Raw genomic sequence first — 19,656 nt, 5'->3', positions numbered from 1 at the left:
ATTTGCGCACGTGTTCGTGACACCGCTCGGCGAGAGCTCAATGCAAGCGACAGCGGGCGTCCCTTAAGGGTGCTTAAGGTTCTATTCTCGGTCTAACTCTTTGGAACAGGATGTATGATGGAGTATTGAATCCGCGGCTAGCCAGGAAGGTGAAATTAGTTGGTTTTGCGGATGATGTGTCAGTAACGGTGATGGGCGAGACGCTGGAATAAGTGGATATGTCGGTGATGAAAACAATTGACGCAACCGAGAGCTGAATGAGTGGAGTCAAATTGCAGATAGCTAACCACAAAACAGAGGTGCACTGCAAGGCGGTTTAGCAGATGGAGGTCAACGTCGGAAGGTATGTGATTGCACCGAGGCGTGTATTGAAGCACCTGGGAGTAATGTTCGATGATCGGCTGAATTTCAACAGCCACGTGCATGCGTAACGTACGGAAGATGGTCAAAGTAGGATATATGGCGAGGTAGCAGCACGTGTGGAACTGCGCGAAGAAAGGAAGATGGACCCACCGGCTCATCCCAAACCTGGACGTGGATGAATAGGAAGCATGGAGAGGTGAACTTCTATCTGACGCAGTTCCTATCAGGTCACGGATGTGTCAGGAGGTTCTCCATAGATTCGGGCACGCAGAGTATCCTCACTGCCCAGATTGCCCAAACAGTGAGGAGTCACCGCAACATGTAGTTTTTGACTGCCTAAGATTCGCGGAACGAAATTGGAAACTGCGACGGGAGCTAAATACCGACAACATTGTGCAGAAAATGTGTCAACACGTGTCAAATGTGTTGTACTCCGGAGAACTCGGTTAGGAACACGAAATTCTAGCAAACTAAGCAATTCTGGAGCATCGACTTCGCCATTTAGCAACTTCGCTACGGATACGGTGGCAGGTTATCGGGGTCCCTCCATGGCAAGTTTCTTTGTGCCAAACGAATGAACCTCTTTTGAATCCGTTCAATTCTTAGACTCCACGTGAGTTGGCGCGGATGCCAAACGATGGATGCATTTTCCAAGATAGGGCGTACCAGGGAACAATACAATGATTTCCAGCAGTGCGGGTCTGAAAAATCCTTGGCAACCTTGGAAATAAAGCCCAGCTGACGCGTTGCTTTTGAGATGATTGCAGAACGATGCAGCTCAAACGACATTTTCTCATCAAGCTGAACCCCTGAGTCAGTCACATGATCAACTCTGTTGAGAATGATCCCATTAATTTCGTAGTGAAAAACAATTGGTTACATCTTGCGGTGAAAAGTGATCTGAAGGTTTCAGAATTGTCAAAGTACTGGCCACTTTCCCCGGGAAACCGGGTATCCGGAACAACATGACGCCAAGTCATCTAAAAGCTTTTAAACCACCTTTGTTTAGAGTTGGTTTGCAAAATCTGAAGCTTTGCACAATGTTCGGACTGAAACAAGAAGGCGGGCAAAACTATCACAAATAATTTTGTGACTTCTATAATTTATATCGCTTCATTGTTTTCATACAAAATTGTTTGACATATTACAAGACGTGATTAGTAGATGATTCACAAAACTTTTTGCGTCATAAGATACGATTAAATACATCAAGAAACTTTGCCGAATATACAGAATCGCTGAAAACGATTTAGATACTTACTTGATACTTAAAGTACAATCCGCTACGCTAAATCTTTGCCATATGGATGGTTTTTCTTCACTGGGCTCGATCCGGAGCAAATCGCCACTAGTCGCGCTGAACGTTAAGTGTTCTGTTCGAAGTCGGCAGCCTCGTCTGGGATCTCTTTTGAATATTATTTCAGCTTATCGTTCTTCCGGCATTCGTACTATGTGACCATCTCAACGCAGCCTGCCATATTTTGAGCTTGACAATATTCACTTCTTTATACACTTGATACAACTCATAATGTATGCGACGCCGGCGGATGCCATTTTTTAATTACCAGTGTTATTGTTCCCAGCATCTTACGCTTGAAACCCCTAAAAACTTTCTGGATAACCTCTTTTAACGTCCGTAGAAAGCCCTATTCACAGCTGCAATACGCCGATTAATATCATTATTGCACGTCACTAAAGTACCAAGATATACAAATTCTTCCACTACTTCAAATTTTTCACCACCTACCTTTTCACTACCAATATTACGATTAGACTTCCGCTGTCTACCGGCGATCATGTACTTTGTTTTGCTGATATTAATAGTAAATCCAATCCTCGCTGTTTTCTTCTGACAATGCAAGACAGCGTCTTCTACGACCCGGCGATCTATTCTCTTTCTCTATTTTGATTACATCGATATCGTCCGCCAAAACCTAGGCTCATATCGTCCCCTTGCTGCTACATCTAGATAACTCGAAATTTGAATTTTTTGAATTCAATATGCCAAAACATTATTTTCAATTAGATCTGCAAAATATCCACAGCTCATACGTGTGATTCAAATTACATAAGTTGAAGTTTATTTTTCAATCATATTCTCTGCGATCATATTTTCAAAGTTGCACATCTCCAAATCTTGATTTTCGAATCATCTAGTTATAGCATTAAAGGGACGATATGAAAGCGGGCGAAAATAAGTACCGATTCCTTGCACACCTGCTCTTTTAAACGAAGTATGCACTTCAACAGAAAAGTAATCGCCTATCTCGATGCGTGGGAAATTTCTTGCAAAAAATGTTAAAGAAAAGCATTTTTCTTTGATCGCAGTACGCAGTTGAAAAGAAATGTCAATTCATATGGAGCTCACTGTAGGAAATTTCTTGGGCAGAAATTTTTACTTTTCATGAGCGAAACAGCATACCTAGCTTTAATCGAAAGCGCATCTCCTTCTCTCTCAAATCCGTCTAATGTTACGAAGAAAGTCGAAATCTCATCCGCAATCCGCACGCGTGATTTCAATCTATCTAACGCTGTACGAAACAGTCTAATCAGTTTCGTTGGAAAACCATGCTCTATTATTGCGCATTTCTTTTACCACTGGACTATCGCAGAAGTTTTTACAAGAGCGGAAACGCAAATAAAAGTGTGCAATTGCATCAAATCGGGTAGGTGTCTTCGGGGGACTTATTCTTCGTAAATCAAAGAATAAGTGCTCTGAAGACACCAACAGGATTGAATGCAATTCCGCACTTTTATTCTCACCTTCGCACTTATTAAGCCGCACTTCAGTCCAGTAGTGTTTTTTTGTCTTTATTAAAGTGTTTTTTAACTGACGCTAGTTCAACACTCAGTCCAGTAGTGAAAGAAATACACAATATCATCTGCCATAATTCTTTTAAACTCATCGTACGCCGCCTTGAAAAAAACAAAAAAAAAAAAAAGAAACAGATGGTGGGTCTGCAAGTTGTATTCCCGGAACTTATCAAGGATTTGTCGCAAGATAAAGATTTTATCCGTCGTTAATCGACTCTCACGAAAACCACTTAGGGTAGATGTACCAATATTGGAGGTACTAAGCAGGATTGAACCAAAGACACATTAAAGACCTCCATGTCCCTTGCAGTTGCCCAAAATTTTATGGCTCATAAGGTAATCTAGAATGCCGTGAAAAGTGTACTGCTATCTGTCAAACTTGGGTACCTTTTGTACTACCGAGGGACCAAATGCAGTACTAGAAGTGGTACCCAATCTGAGCCCGCGTCGGACGGACCTGATTGAACTTCCTTTAACCGCCTAAATTCAAGAAGCGCAATTATTGTACATGTATGTATGTTAATGTTGTAATGGCAAGTAACGACCATTGACTTAATGACAAAAATGATTTCATCGCGGTAATCCACGGCATGTCAGTGAAAAATAATACCTGCACTATGGGTACACTGTTCCTTTAGTTGCGATATATTTTTAATTTGTGTTCCTATAAATAATTGCGGTATCCGTTGCTTTCTGATGGGATTCTCTACTATAGGAACACTTTACCGCAACTATTGATACAAGTAAGAAAAGTTTTAACAATTTTAGTGATATTTTATCATTTTTTTTTATTTTATTTTGAAGCAATTTCAACGCTCTTTACAACTATTCCGTGAATCAACAAGCCAATACGTTGATTGGCAATGTCGGTTCTGTGGTTAATGCAATAAAATCAGTAAAAACGGCACTACCGCAACTAAAGGAATACCCACAACAAAGGGAACATTTACCATGGTATTCGTAGACGGTGGACTCGTGGACTCTTCAATCTTTTGAACAAAATACGTGGCATTATTTTGTACGTCGATTCTACTCCATTACCCCAAATGCCACTAAGGTGCGATCCATTAATTACGTAAGGGTTTATGGGGGGAGGGGGGGTCTGAGATTTCTTACTTGCCATACAATTTATTTTTCATTTTCATACAAAAACATCTTACCATGGGGGGAGGGGTGGATGAAAAACCCCGAAAATTGTCTTACGTAATTAATGGACAGCCCCTAACTTGATTGAAGAATGACATTGCCTCGCGACAATGGAATACGAGGTAATGTCATTCGGGGTGATGGGATTCGGAGGGGCCCAGATAGCCGTAGCGGTAAACGCGCAGCTATTCAGCAAGACCAAGCTGAGGGTCGTGGGCTCGAATCCCACCGGTCGAGGATCTTTTCGGGTTGGAAACTTTCTCGACTTCCCAGGGCATAGAGTATCTTCGTACCTCTGCCACACGATATACGCATGCAAAAATGGTCATTGGCATAGTAAGCTCTCAGTTAATAACTGTGGAAGTGCTCATAATAACACTAAGCTGAGAAGTTGGCTATTCCAATGGGGACGTAACGCCAGAAAGAAGAAGAAGAAGATTCAGAGTAATGCGGCAGAATCTTGTACGTCGAGTTTAGGAACGTTATTCCTCGGTAATTGGCGCAGTCCAGTCTGTGTCTCTTCTTTTACAGATGGCAAATGAGGCCCTCTAGCCAGCTAGTAGGCTGGGAGTTCGTCTTTTCCAGCAGCCTTATTGTTCTTCAACTCTTTCATCGCTTGTATATTAGAATGATGCAAATTTTGAAATTTTAGCTGAAAAATAGCATCCTCCCAAAGTTTGAAGTGATTCGGAAGAAATTTGACTGTGCACACGCTATTTGAAGTTTATATGGAGATTACTATGGAAAACGTCAATCTTTAGTGTTCAGCCCTCTATCTCTTCGTCATAAAATTTTATGGAAAAGTGAACAAATTCTTCTAATGTGAAATCCTCCCTGCTACAACTTTGCCGAAGACCACTTTTTGATTGAACGTCAGGATAAATTGTTAGGTATTCATCATCATAAAGTTGGTTTGCATGTAGCATGCTTCACCAACTGTTCGGCAGGCAACAGTGGTGCTCCTGGCGGGAAGAATAGATCAAAGTAATCCAGGCTACTATGTTCTACAGCAAAAAAGCAGTGTTGCTCTTTTTTTTTTTTCTTCTAAGCAATGGGGGGATAATCTGCTCAACAGACGCCGTGTGGGGTTAGGAACCATTTACTACATGCAAGCAGTAAACAGGACTACACCCCCGACCCACTAAACCATTTCCATTGCCGCCAAACCCTTCGTCTCTCCGGGACCACCAAGAAGGCATTGCTTCGGAGAGGGGCTATTGCACATCGCATCCTCCAGGTTAGCTGCGTAGCCATGCAGCAACGAACATCGATGACACGCTTAGGGGGGTCCAAGGTAGCATGCTGGCGCATTGCCAGCTTCCCGGGTGGTCCTCACCTCCCGTTGTCCGCTGAAAGCGGGCAGGGTCGACCACTACGCCCGCGCCCAGCTGCACCGCAGGTATCAAGAACTGATACTGCGGGCTTCGCAATTTGACCTACTGAAGGCTCAGGCCCTATCAGCTAGCACCAGCTGGGATTGCTGACGAAGGGGCCTCCACTCGCCCCGAACAACCAGAGGCTCGTACCAACCCAGTAGGCCGGCGCTACGACAGCAGCGCTACCAGGATGTTCTCCCCGCGGCCACTTAATCGCTGTAAGGGTCGATTTCGACCGTAGGGCACCGGTATGACCTACGTAGCCGACTGCGAACCCTTGGACCACCTGTTGTTTAGCGTCTGCACTAGCCACTCCTCGAGTCCACTCGCCACCTCCTTTGCAGTTCCGAGACGATGTGGGTGATAGCCGATGAAACGGCATTCCAGCCAAACTCGTCTTCTCACATCCTCTGGACCAAATTGTCCGGAGTCGTGTCCCGACCGCATGTGGCTAACATGCGGTCACGCATTGTGCGGAAACGCGGGCACACGAACAAAACGTGTTCCGCCGTTTCCTCTAAACCTGCACAAACTGGACATTCGGGAGAACCCGCATGACCGAAACGGTGTAGATACTGTCTAAAGCAACCATGGCCCGAAAGGACCTGTGTCAGGTGGAATGTTAGTTCCCCATGGCGCCTATTGACCCAGATATCTAACCTCGGAATCAACCTGTGAGTCCACACTCCCTTGGTGGAACTGTCCCACGCACGCTGCCATTTGACCATGGAGGCCAGTCTGGCAGTCCTGCGTATGCCTCTTGTGCCGCGCATTTCGAAGCACTCTATGTCTTCCATGATAAGGATACCAATAGGCACCATACCGGTGATGACGCAGAGTGCATCGTGTGACACGGTACGGTACGCGCTCGCAACCCTCAGGCACATTAGCCTATAAGTACTCTCTAGCTAGCTACGGTAGCTCTTGGTACTTAAGGCCGTGCCCCAAGCCGGGCCACCATACCTCAGTATGGACGAGGCGACACTGGCCAGAAGCTTTCGCTTGCTGGCGTACACCACAGAGCTATTGGACATCATCCGGGACAGTGCCACAATAGCTGTGGAGGCTCTCTTGCAGGCATAATCGACGTGGCTACCGAAGGTAAGCTTGTCGTCGATCATCACCCCCAAGTGTTTGACGGAGCGCTTCGAAGTGATCGTGCAGTCGGCTACACTGATCACCGCTTGCTGCACCGACTTTCGGTTGTTGACAACAACCGCCTCAGTTTTGTGGTGAGCCATTTCCAGTTTCCTGGAGCTCATCCACTCCTCCACAATTGCGATCGAGTGGGCTGCAGTCAATTCCACTTCTTCGATCGATTCACCGTAGACCTCCAGCGTAATATCGTCGGCAAAGCCAACGATGACCACACCCGCCGGGAATTTTAATCTCAACACCTCGTCGTACATGACATTCCATAACACCGGGCCCAGGATGGAACCTTGCGGGACTCCTGAGGTTATGTGAAAGCACTTCCGACCCACCTCTGTGTCATAGACTAATACCCGATTCTGGAAGTAACTTCCGAGAATCTTGTACAGGTACTCGGGTATCCCCAGACGCAGGAGCGCATCGGCAATAGCCGCCCAACTGGCACTATTAAATGCGTTCCTTACATCCAGAGTCACTACTGCGCAGTAGCGAATCCCCCTCCTCTTACGCTGGAGTGCTATCTCAGCGGTTTTCTTAACCGTCAGAATAGCGTCTACGGTGGACTTCCCTTTCCGGAAGCCGAACTGGTTGCTTGAGAGACCATTTACACTCTCAGTGTACCTCAACAGTCTGATGAGGATGATCTTCTCGAGCACCTTCCCCGCCGTGTCAATCAAGCATATTGGTCTATACGCCGACGGGTCACCAGGTGGTTTCCCCGCCTTTGGCAATAGTACCAGTGTTGCGGCCCACTGTTCACAATTGCAACGCCGCGGCCCACTGTTGCGAAAGAGCACAACCGTGAACGTGTTCTGTTTTGTTGTTGTTGTGCAGCATAAATGTTGATTAACGGAGAGTGCAAAAGGAGGGAGAAAACAGCCATCGCAGCTGATCGGTGATCAATTAGAAAAGGCAACTGCGGTGGAAGATGGTGTTTTCTCCATCAAGAATTAGTGTTTGCCAGTGAAGTTTCCTGTAATTTGTTTGTTCTATTGTGATCGTTTAACATAGAATATCGTCGAGCTGTAGCCAAGTAGTGACGTTAGTTATTCGTCACCGTTGTTTACCGTAAGATTACGTTTGTTCAATGTGTGTCGTATGTGCTAATGTTGATTATTGTAAATAGGATTATCCTGCACACCCGGAGGTAGAGTAAGAGGAGCTATTGTAGCCGAAGGGAAAAAACTAGATTGTAAGTAGTTTGTATTTAATTGTTTGTAATGAAGTTTAACGTAAATGTTGTAAATATATTTCTAGTTGAGTTTGTTGCGAGCCGACATACTGCGAGATCGTTTTTACCCGCATCCGAAGGGTGCGTACAACCAGGCTCTGCCTCTTCCACGCATCTGGAAATACTCCCTCGTCCAGGCATATCTGCATAGCAGATCTGAACATACCGGGAGCCTCCAAGATTGCGACTTTGAGGGCCAGGTTTGGAACTCCGTCCGGACCTGGTGCCTTCCCCATGCTTAGGGATTTTGCAATCCCTACAAGTTCCTCATCGGTTACTCTATCCTCATCGCCAGCCCCAATCCCCGGCTGTCCTACAAAAGGAGGCCATGGGCTAGGGTTGTGGCGCGGAAAGAGCCCCTCGATGATCCCCTTAGCATCTGTGGAGATTGCTCCGTAGGAGCAATTGCACCTCTTGTCTTCGCCATAACGATCCTGTAGGCATCACCCCACGGGTTCGCGTTGGCACTCTGACAGAGTCTCTCAAAGCAGGCCTTTTTGCTTGCCCTTATCTCGGACTTCAGCGCGACTTTGGCAGCGGTGAACACCGCCCGTCGTTCTTCACGCTCCTGCTCGGTACGTGCTCGCTGCATCCGCCTCCTGGCCCGTAGGCAGGCACGGCGCAGGTTCGCAATTGCTTGAGTCCACCAGTACGTCGGTGGTCTCCCATTTCTAGGGTGGACTTTCCTAGGCATGGTCGCATCGCACGCACGCGAAAGCACCGCTACCAGTTCGTCCCCGCTTAGGCCGAGTAGGTTACGCTCACGACGGAGCGCCTCCCTAAGTACTTCGTCATTGAAGTACGATGTCTTCCACCTACGAGGGCTTGGCCGTGACCTAGCCGCTTCCTCTACGCGCTGCCTGCTGTTGTTGTAGTCGATACTGTAGCGAACCGCCAGGTGGTCGCTGTGAGTGTAGGCATTGTCTACCCTCCAGTTCGAACTACTCGTTAGGCCAGGACTACAAAAAGTAACGTCGATAATCGACTCCGCTCCGTTTCGGCTGAAGGTACTTTTGGTACCAACATTAGCCAGATCGACATCTAGCACGGCCAGTGCCTCTAGCAGGATTTGACCTCGCTGGTTCGTGATGCGGCTTCCCCATTCCACGGCCCAGGCATTGAAGTCACCCGCTATTACTACTGGCCTTCGCCCTGTCAACACGGTCGTCATGCAGTCTAGCATCTGCGTGAACCGCTCGGTCGACCAACTCGGAGGCGCATAGCAGCTACAAAAGAGGACCCCGTTTACCTTGGCGATCACGAAGCCCTCGTAGGTAGTAGACACCAACTCCTGGACGGGGTATTTACCCGTCGTCCATATCGCCGCCATTTTTCCGGATCCATCCACGACCAAGTTGCCGTTGCCGGCGGGTACTCGGTATGGGTCCGGTATGATGGCGATGTCCGTCCCCCACTCAGCAACTGCCTGGTACAGCAGTTGCTGAGCTGCGTCACAGTGGTTCAGGTTCAGTGTTGCTCTGAAAGTAATTGATTGATCATCTCAGCATGATTCAGACTTTGTTATCAATAATAACAAATTATCCTTAAGTCCCATCGAAATGTGGTCTTCGGCAAAGTTGTAGCTGGGAAGTTTTCACATGAGATGAGTGTGTTCACTTTTCCATAGATTATTATGACGAGCAGTTAGAAGACTGAACACAAAAGGTTTGCCTTTTCCATAGTAATTTCCATATAAACTTCAAATAGCGTGTGCACAACCAAATTTCATCCGAATCTCTTCAAATTTTGGGAGGATCATTTTAATCATAATTGACATCGTTTAAGCATAGGGGAGCAAAAACTTCAAAATTTGCATCAGTCTATTGTATATCCTTATTTTATTTCTAAATCGATTACCGCTGTTCATAAAACTAAAAGATGTTGGTGATCGACCCTGAAAATTTAACAGAATTCCGGTTAAAGATGGCGGGGAAAAAATATTGAAATAGATAATTTCGATCTAATTTGACGTCAGGCACTTGAATGATATAGTGTGATACAGATTTGCAGCATTCTTTATAAATTACAGGACTGATTTTCTTAAACGCGGCAAATGATGGCGCCCGGATGTTCGATCATCTCAAGTTTTGCTTAGGAGTTTGTTTCTTCTTTTGCTACACGCAAGTAATGGTTCCAATTCTGGCTTGTAAGTATTGATTATGTATTAGATTTAAAAAATGAAAGCCCTAAACTTACCTATGTACTTACAGATCCTCGCGAAGTGAAACTAGTAAAGAAGGAGTGTTTCAACCGCTGGTACGGCTTGTTTCCCTACTACTTAGCGCTGACCCTTTCGCGGCTACCGGTTCAAATATTCCTGAACATTATCTTCACAGTACTCGTCTACTGGCTAGCAGGACTACCAGCCGAGTTTTTCCGTTATGCCTTGTTCACCGTTGTGGGCTTGATCGTTTCGCTTTGCGCGGAAGGATTTGGCCTCATGATCGGAGCAACCTTCAACGTTATGGTATATGAAACCTCAACGAAAGATATTATGTATTTCTACTGATGAGTTTTATCTTTTTTTGCGTAGAATGGTTCTGCAATAGGTCCTCTAACGATTGCGCCTTTCCTCGGGCTGGCCATCTATGGGTTCGACTTTGCACCACAGATTCCTGCCATTATGCAATGGCTGATGCGAGCGTCCTTCATCCGCGGAGGAGTCGTTTCCGTGGTATTGGTAGTTTTCGGATATAATCGTCAACGGCTAGACTGTAACGAAATGTACTGCCACTTCGATGACCCCAAGGTGTTACTGCACTACGTTCGGATAGACAATACGACGCTGCAGTTCGAGCTGGGCATTTTGATAGCCATGACGCTGTTCTATCGATTGCTGTGCTACCTCAGCTTGCGGAGGCGATTCTACAAGTGAGCGGAACAATCAGTCGTTGACAAAAACCATTGTGATCATCTTTTCTAGATATAGTGCAAAATAAGGGCTGATCTTTTTTTTCATAATTTTTTACTGCTCTGGTAATGTTATAGAACGAGTTACTAATAGGCATAGAATTAGTTTAACATTCCGCGGGTGACAATGAACATTTTTTCTAGATTAGGTTTTTCAAGGGAGGTTCTTTTTCTTTCCGGAGAAACTTATCGAACCAAATATACATCAAGAGACTACACAAAACGTAGATAGTTTCCGTACTTATATACAGAATTACAAATCGGTTTTTATTCAACAATATCACTCTACTTTTTACCGCCGCTCATCTTTTCTTTCCGCTTCTTTATGTGCTTTTTCACTTTTGTTTTACGCTTTTCTGCTTTTTCATCTTTAACAGCTTTTTTACGTGCTTTGCGTTCTTCTGCCGTTTCGTTCTTCGCCCGAATAGCTGCGGATTTTTTCGATGTTTCATCATTTTCTTCGTCTTCGTCTTCGGAGCTGTCACTTTCGCTTGATGCGTCTTGTGATAGAACTTCTTCCCTGGAGGGTTGATCTGGAATGAGAAAGGAGGACATCCATTAGGGTGGCATCTTTCATTTTTTAGTTTTTCGTTTTCATAAAAAATTGATTGTTTTTCAATAGTTAGTTGATTGTTTTTCAATAGTTTGACACTAAGGTCACTTATTTCGATGTTTGATGGGACAAATGAGCGTATAAGTTTATTCCAATCATTATTAAGCTAATCGTAGCAATTCGGTTTAGTTAGCGTTCGGCGAAAATCGGTGGATCACTTGTGCTACCATGGGAAAGAGAGGGTTAATAAGAGCGCAATTCAATCCATAGCCGATTATAGGAGGGGTATTGGCTGAATAGTCTATGCGGACCACGCAAACACCATGGGAGAAGGAAAATAGGATTGATTTAGGTGTTAAGTAAATGAGATAGACTTGACACAGTATATTTTTTTTCGAGAGGGATTCGCGATAAGGGCCTATCTGACAAATCAATAACAATGAGAAAATGATCAATGAAATTCTCATGTGCAATTTCAAATCCCAATTGGATAAAATATACTCAAACTTTAACCTTTTCACTTTAATACACATTTCATAAACCTAGTTTTAAAATCCTCATTAATACCACACACATCTCCTACAATTCCCCTAGCTATTTCGTACTCAAAATATCTTTATAGGTTTCGCCTAAAACGTACTCGAGAATTCCAGTATCGCCCAATGTTATGAGCCTGTAATCGATATTATTTTCAGTGTCGCCCATTACTTTTGCGCCGTGTTTACCTTCTGGTTCCAAGTAAGCCCACCATGTACGCCTTGTTTATTTTTTGTTTGCAGTGTCGCCGTTTACTCTCGCCGTGTTTTGATTTCGATTTCAGATGCGCCCATCACTTTGTTAAACAAAAACACAGGCGTAATCAATAAAGTGTGTGGTTTGGCATGAGGTGAAGTTTCGTCTTCTACAAATTTGCGTTTTTTGAATAGTTAAATTATCGATAGGGGAAAAGTTCAAGTGCAGTGAATAGACAATCGAGCTACAATTTCAACGCTATATTTTCTTAAATTGTGTACATTTTGTCACTTTCGCCTGATTCGCGAATCTTTCTAGTTTTGTATTTACGACACTTTACACCAGAAGGGTGCATTCGTGTCGGCGTCGGGTTTGAGTTTACATTCTATTATTGCATTGATGTCGTTTTCTCGTCGTTCTTTTTCAAGGACGTGCCACACGTTTACTGTCGTTCCACAGCATTCACAGATGGGTGGAGATTCTTTCTTCAAAAGAAAAGTGTGCGTGAGTCGCGTGTGGCCAATTCTCAGCCGCGTTAGTACACGCTGATCGGCTGCGTTACTCTGATCTGTCCACCGAAGCGTTTCGTCTTTCACTTCCCTCAACTTCGCGTCTCGGGTTTCGTACTATTGTCTATCCCACTGGTGACGTATTGTTTTCTTTATGGTTCTCATTGCGTGTTCGCCAGGAAGGTTGATCTCGATGACCGGATGTCTTCTAGCCTCGTTGGCTAGTCGGTCGGCTTCACTGTTTTCGCTGACGCCTGTATGTCCAGGGATCCAGCAAAATCGGACCGGTTTGGTCCTCGCTACACATTCAATCTCTTAGATCCATGGGTGTTTGGATTTACCTGCTTCAAGGGCCAGTAGGCAACTTGCTGAGTCCGTCAGTATTACAATTTCACGATGCACACTGGGTATCGAAACTGCCATCATAATAGCGTAAGCCTCCGCAGAAAACACGCTACATTCTTTTGGAAGGCTGTACGTACCTTCCAGTCCAACAGTATAGAAAGCGGCACCCACAGTGTCTCCATCTTTGGACCCATCGGTGTACACGACGGTTGATCGTTGAAAGCGGGTCAATAGCAAATGTTGCACAACGGGACGAACTTCCCAGGTAATCATAAGCCGTATATCGGGCCCAATCCTCCATACACGGCTTATATAGTGCTATTCAACTGCTTATTGGCATTATATCAGACGTAAATCAACATTTTGGCCTAATATACGGCTTATTGGTTACCTGGGTTTTTCCGGTGGATCACCGGCTCGAATATTTCTTTTTACATCCCATATTATGGACGGCTTTCATTCATGCCATACATGATCGCTCGGTCTACTAAGACTTCAGGGAGCGCTGTTCCTGTTAGTTCGATCAGTGTTGGGAGGTGTTCGAGGCAGCATAACGAAAAACCAGTTTCTGGAGTACTGTTCTGCCGTTATACGCATAATTGTCCCATGTTACTTTTTGTGCATTTTGACTATTTGTCATCAACCAGTTTATTTTTACGTATAGTTTTAGAAAGATTGACTTTGTTCGGAAACTCAATGAAAAGCAAGCCGAGTCAATTTGTCCCATTGTTGAATTTCCAAGCATAGCTGTCCCACTACTGTATTTCTACGCATAACTGTCACACTATACAATTCGCTGCGCTGATCTTGAACAAAATATTCAGTTGTCAGTTTTGAATTAGCTGGTGTTTGGGAAGATCGTTTTGAACATCTTCTTACGTTAGTTTTACATCCCATGTGGAACACGACCCGTTTTATGTGTTTCGTGTGTTTGTGTGTTATCGGGATGCATTCATCATTCATGCGAGCCTGACGTCAAATTTGATTGAAATTTTCAATATCAAAATATTATTTCCCATCCGTTTTGCAATGAATTTCAGTTGAATTTTCAGGGTTGATCACAAAATTCTTCTAGTTTTTGGAACCACGTTCATCGATTGGAAATTTACCGTAATTTTGGATACATCACGGGGAGTACTTAAATCCCACTTGAAGAAGCAGTAATCACTTTAATTTCGAGTCCATGGCTGGCGACAAATCAACTTCATGATTTAGCAAACCAAGTCTAAATAAAAATAGTTTGACCGTTTTTGGATGACTTGGCCACACGCTGGGTGTTCCGAATACCGGCTCACTGATGAAAGTGGCCATTATTTTGGCGAATCTGAAACTTGGCTCGCGACATATCAATTTTCATGAAATTGCGAATCAAGTCTTAAGGTGGTTCAAATGGTAGAACTCCTCTGCTGTGCGTGCTCTAGAGGCAAGAAGGAGAACTGGCGATCATTTGCCTCTGAAGCGGTATTCAACTGCCGCAACATCACAGGATCCACTGCGTTACAAGAGTTCATCCATCCCTGTACCTTACTGGTGTAACTAATATCGCTTTCACCTCGCTCGTCGATTTTCTCATTGCACTCGGAATCTTCTTCGACCAATTTAGAAAGTTGTTGTAACTCTTACAATTCACGTCGCTGCCGTTCAATCTGCTTCTGCTTTACTTTCAACATCTGTATTTGAGTTTCTTCTTCCATCGCTTCCAAACGACTCCTTTCCTTCAATTCTTCAATCCGTTTCAACGCCAAATCACGTTTAGAACTACTCGACTTACTGGTGCCACTTATCTTTGAATTTTTACCACTTTTGCTACTTTCAGAACGAAAATTTTCACTGATAATCGAAACGCGACTACGCGACGGCTTGACTGACTTAGGAATACTTGTTTGTCCTGCCGCTGATGCCCCTGCCTGACATGTTTCTTGACCTTTATTTCCTTTCTCCTGGCTTGTCGGCCGTTCAGCCACTTCCTTCTGCCCTTTCGTTACGACTAGTATATCTATTCGTTTCTGACTGGTCTTATCGCTTATCTTACCGGTGTGATCTTTACCCTTCTTAGCTGCCCTAGAATGTTGTATACGAGTGACGCCTGGCTGCCCTAACGACTCACGTGCTGAAACGTCCTCTTCGAGGCACGTACGGCAGTACCACACTAGCTCCGCTATGCTTTGGTCCACCCCGACACATGAAAAGTGGTGCAACTTTTGACACCGACCGCACTGCACCATCGCGTCATACTGGTCGTCTTCCTCGCAGCATGGGTAGATCACATCCATCGATACATTTTTTTGAGGTTTGTTGGGAGGTGTTCGAGGCAGCATAACGAAAAACCAGTTTCTGGAGTACTGTTGTTCGACACACTCAAAACTAGAAATATATTGGTTCTTTAAATTCACAACATTACACTATTACAATAACTTACAAATTTAGTCTTCGCAATGTCAATTCAACCTTCGAACAATTCAAGCTCCCTACAATTCCACCCTATAAATCAACATTATACCATTAGCATTTCAATTTCTATAGTGATATAATTACTACTTACGGCAACTATCAATCACTTCGGTATCGTTTCAACAAAGCCTTTCATCTAGCTATTCCAACACTTGTAGCTCTACGGTTGAGGCAATTATTTAGTTAAGCAGATTCAAGGGTTACAACTTTTATACTTACTATTATTTTAAATACAATTCGAATTCAATTTTAATATCTTCATTAATCTATCTCTATCCTTTTATGTTTGCAAATTCAAATAATTCAATTTAAGAGCAGCAATCCAATCAACAACGTCTTCTTCGACACATCAAAGATGTCAGCACCCTAGATTTGTCAGTCATTGCATCTGTCTACCACCTTGACATATTCCACCACACACCTTGATGGTCGCGTCCACGGAGCGCACCCTTTCTATCCCGGCGTAACAATCAGACTATCTGAAGTGCGCCGAATCAAGGGAAGATTGTTGTTTTCTCGAGTTTTTGACGCTATTCGAATGGCCGTTCGCGCTGTTGATTGTGTTGCTAAGAATTCGAAAGAAAGTGTGCCCGCTTCAGCCTTGACCGAATTTATCGGACTGGTGACAAACGCTCCGGAAGCAAACCGGACCATCTTGTTGTATGCCGGGGCGAGGGTCTGCAGAGATGCTAGTCCTCCTCGGCTCACTAATCCGATGCCGTACATCAGCTTTGAGGTGATCAGTGCCGAGCCAACCTGCAGCTATGTAGAGCGATTGCCACGGGAAAGTTTGGCGCCGATCATTTCTCGCATAACTTCTGATCTCGCCCTAAAAGCCATTGGTAACCATGAGTGTAGCTCGTTGTTTCTGAGGATTTGAATGGATTTTCATGCTATTTAACAACGCTATGGGGAAGAAAGGATCATTATCTACCTGCCCGTGATGTTGGTTTGGATGCTTATTCCTTCTTCTGCTCAGAAACAACGAGCTACACAGGTGACTACCAATGGCTTTTAGGACGTTATCTCAGAGTATGCGAGATTTGTAGAATCCGCAGTCGCGACTCACACGCTTTCTTCACCGATCCAGAGTTATGCCCACGATCCTCAGACGGTTGGTTTTCGGAATGGCGGTTCGATCAATGGTGATCTCTTTTGCCGGCTGTCGGCGTGCATTCGGGCTGCAATAGAAACAGTTTGATTTCGTCGCAGATATAGCGAAACCCACACTTTTTGTCCATTTCTCAACCGCTTTCACGGCGGCTTGAAGTTTTCGGTGCAACGTTTTTCGGCCCATATACAACAAGGAAGATGTCGTCGGCGTACAGAAGAACTTCTCCCTACATCGGAATGGAATAATTCGCAAAGTAATTCCAATGGCAGAATTTTATTTGATTAGTGCTCTTCAGGATATTTCTCAAGTCAATACCCTGATAGCCCTACATGTTTTTCGAATCTAATCACCAATGTAGCCAACTCATTACGCTGATGTTGATTCTGATCATGTCCCTGTTACATTTCAAATATCCCATGAAGCGATTCTCAATCCTAACAGCTCCAAATTCGAGCCGACTGGAATATATATGAAATATTTATTGACTCGAATCTTGATGTTAACATTTCTTTACAAACAAAACTTGATATTGACAATGCTCTTGAAACTTTAACAAATTCCATTATTGAAGCAAGGGTCATTGCAATACCAAAATGTGAAGTAAAATTCGAATCCGTGATTATAGACGATGATCTTAAACTCTTGATCCGTCTTAAAAACGTAAGGAGAAGGCAATTTGAACGTACTCGCGATCTTGCTATGAAAATTATATGAAAAGATCTGCAAAACAGAAATTCAAAAACGGTTTCCTCAATAAGGAAACACAATTTTAAAAGTCTTGAAAAAAGAAAACATATTATTACTAACTAATATCGAAAAAGCTTAAAAACTCTAGTCCAATTGAAAATCAAGTTACTCAGGACTTCAAAAGCATTCTCAATCAAGAGAACATTTGATGTGAACCTCCAATCATCTACTCAAACATTTAGCTTAGATAAGTCAAATGCCAGCTCGTAGAGCAAAGTAATGAGTATTTTTGTTTAGAGGCAGTCTAATATGAATCAAAGACAACATAAGCATATTTAAAAAAAACTTACCTTCACTCTGCACGTCGTGCAGAATTTCCGGATTTTTGGCCACCTTCAAGTTGCCGTCCAATCCCGCAATGGTTTTATAAACCAAATCATCCTTGTTCTTCTTTTCGAAGATGTCCTTTTCTATATCGTACACGTCATGCAGCGTCTTGGGAATGAAAATCTGTTTGAATATCGCTTCCTCTAGCTTTTGCTGCTCGGTAAACTCGTCGAAGCTGCGATTGGCAATCTTCTCCGACATTTTCTCCAAGCATTCCTCCATGTTGGCATCCGTAATGGTAGGATCGGTAATGAAGTCGAACAGCTCTTTCACCGTCATTGTGGACACATCCTTCTTCCGGAAAAAGTCTGTTATGTTGGTGCAATCCTTCCGCAGGAACTCCAGAGCATGGGGATGTTCGTGTTCCACGGATTGGGACACATCGATGATTACGATTTTCCCATTGTGATAAAGGAGATTGAACTCGGAAAAGTCGGCATGCACCAGTTTGCACTTGCTGTACATTGCCCACATCATTTCGACAGCGTCCCGGTACAGTTCTCGGGCTTTGGAGCTGCTCAGCTCGACGTCTTTAAGCTTCGGAGCAGGCCATCCTTCTTTTCCAATGAATTCCATCACCAGAACGTGGCTTCGTAGGAGAATCGGTTCCGGCACGGGAAGATCACATTTCTTCATCCGTACGAGATTTCGCATCTCTTTTTCGGCCCATGTCCGGACCATTTTTCGCGGATTGTGCTTGCTGTAGCCATGGCGGAACCGATATTCACCCGTTACATACTTGTCTCGATCTTTGAAGATCAGAATAGAAGTTTTGAAGATTTTTATGGCGTAGTCCATTCCGGTTTTGGCCGTCGCATGGTAAACGTTGGCTTCCTTTCCGGTCGAGATACATCCGTTTATTTCGCAAATCATATCACGGTTCAGCAGCTTGAAAAGTATCATTCTGGTTCTGGGATCCATGACCTGTTCCGCCGTGGCTCGATCCTGTTTATCCTTGCTCCGAAGTCGATCGCTGTCCGCCTTCCGCTGAGTTTCAATAAGTGTGTTTTTAGCATGATTCGGCAACGCCAGCGGACCTTCATACTTTTCCACGTTGATTTTGTTCGTGAACTTCTTGAACAAGGCATCTGCCGGTTGGAAGTTGGATATTTTCTGACTGGAGCTTTGGACATTCGTGTGTGACTGTTGCATGTTAGCGGCCTGGTTCTTCCGTACATTATCCACATCGAAGGAATAAAACTCGTCATCACTTCCACTGTAGTCCTCCTCGTCCTCAGAATACTGCACCTCCGAACGGTATCTGGAATTCCCAAAAATCGCATCCGCTATGGCCACTTCTGCAGATTGGGGCGCCTCGATTTCATCCTCGACTATCACTTCGACTTTCGGCTTGCTGATAGCGATGATGTTCAACGACTCCGTGGTGTCGTCCAACGCATCGTCGAACTGGCCAGCACTCATTGTGTGGAATTACGGTAGAATTACCGTTGAATGAACCGAATTAATTGAACTTTTGCACCAGAAATTGGAAGAATTACCAATCGCACCGCAAGGACCGCACTAAAATCGAAACATGCACGCGGTTTTGTTACGAAAAGGGGATCAAAACATACTGGTAAACTTGTCAAAGCTAGTACGATACTGGTAGACACTGATAAAAATATTCGATGAAAATTAATTCACATTTTGATTCCACTGCTTCAAAATCAAACACGGAGAAGCACATTAGGGATCGTTCAAATATTACGTAACACAACAGGGGAGGGAGGGGGTCTCACGTAGTGTAACGGTCCATGCAAAAATTTAAAATTCTCCGTACAAAAGTTGTTACGTGAGGGAGGGAGGGGGTCTAAAATTGCCAAATTTTGCGTTACGTAATATTTGAATGAACCCAACTAAAAATTGTTCATTAATATATTGGAGGG

At 44.2% G+C, this 19,656-nt stretch overlaps 2 protein-coding genes across 2 annotated transcripts in view; one reads left to right on the top strand and one right to left on the bottom strand.

Moving 5' to 3' along the window:
- LOC5575487 (ATP-binding cassette sub-family G member 4) overlaps window positions 1–11,193 on the top strand; it is a 144,092-nt gene extending 132,899 nt beyond the window's left edge. The window contains exons 6-8 of the mRNA XM_021853659.1: window positions 10,112–10,228; window positions 10,293–10,549; window positions 10,616–11,193. Coding sequence (XP_021709351.1) covers window positions 10,112–10,228; window positions 10,293–10,549; window positions 10,616–10,957 — 716 coding nt within the window. The 3' untranslated portion in view covers window positions 10,958–11,193. The remainder of the gene's footprint in view (window positions 1–10,111; window positions 10,229–10,292; window positions 10,550–10,615) is intronic.
- On the bottom strand, window positions 11,150–19,337 carry LOC5575488 (serine/threonine-protein kinase RIO1). The gene is made up of 2 exons (XM_001661949.2): window positions 17,734–19,337; window positions 11,150–11,525 (listed from the first exon to the last, which is right to left on the bottom strand). The coding sequence occupies exons 1-2, from the start codon at window positions 19,190–19,192 to the stop codon at window positions 11,278–11,280; spliced, it is 1,707 nt and encodes a 568-aa protein (XP_001661999.1). The 5' UTR covers window positions 19,193–19,337; the 3' UTR covers window positions 11,150–11,277.
- Window positions 19,338–19,656: the final 319 nt, after the last annotated feature.

Source organism: Aedes aegypti, chromosome 3 (genome assembly GCF_002204515.2).
Source record: "Aedes aegypti strain LVP_AGWG chromosome 3, AaegL5.0 Primary Assembly, whole genome shotgun sequence".
Taxonomy (NCBI): Eukaryota; Metazoa; Arthropoda; class Insecta; order Diptera; family Culicidae; genus Aedes; species Aedes aegypti.
Note: the sequence above shows the minus strand (reverse complement) of the source record. Positions and strands in the feature narration are given on the sequence as shown.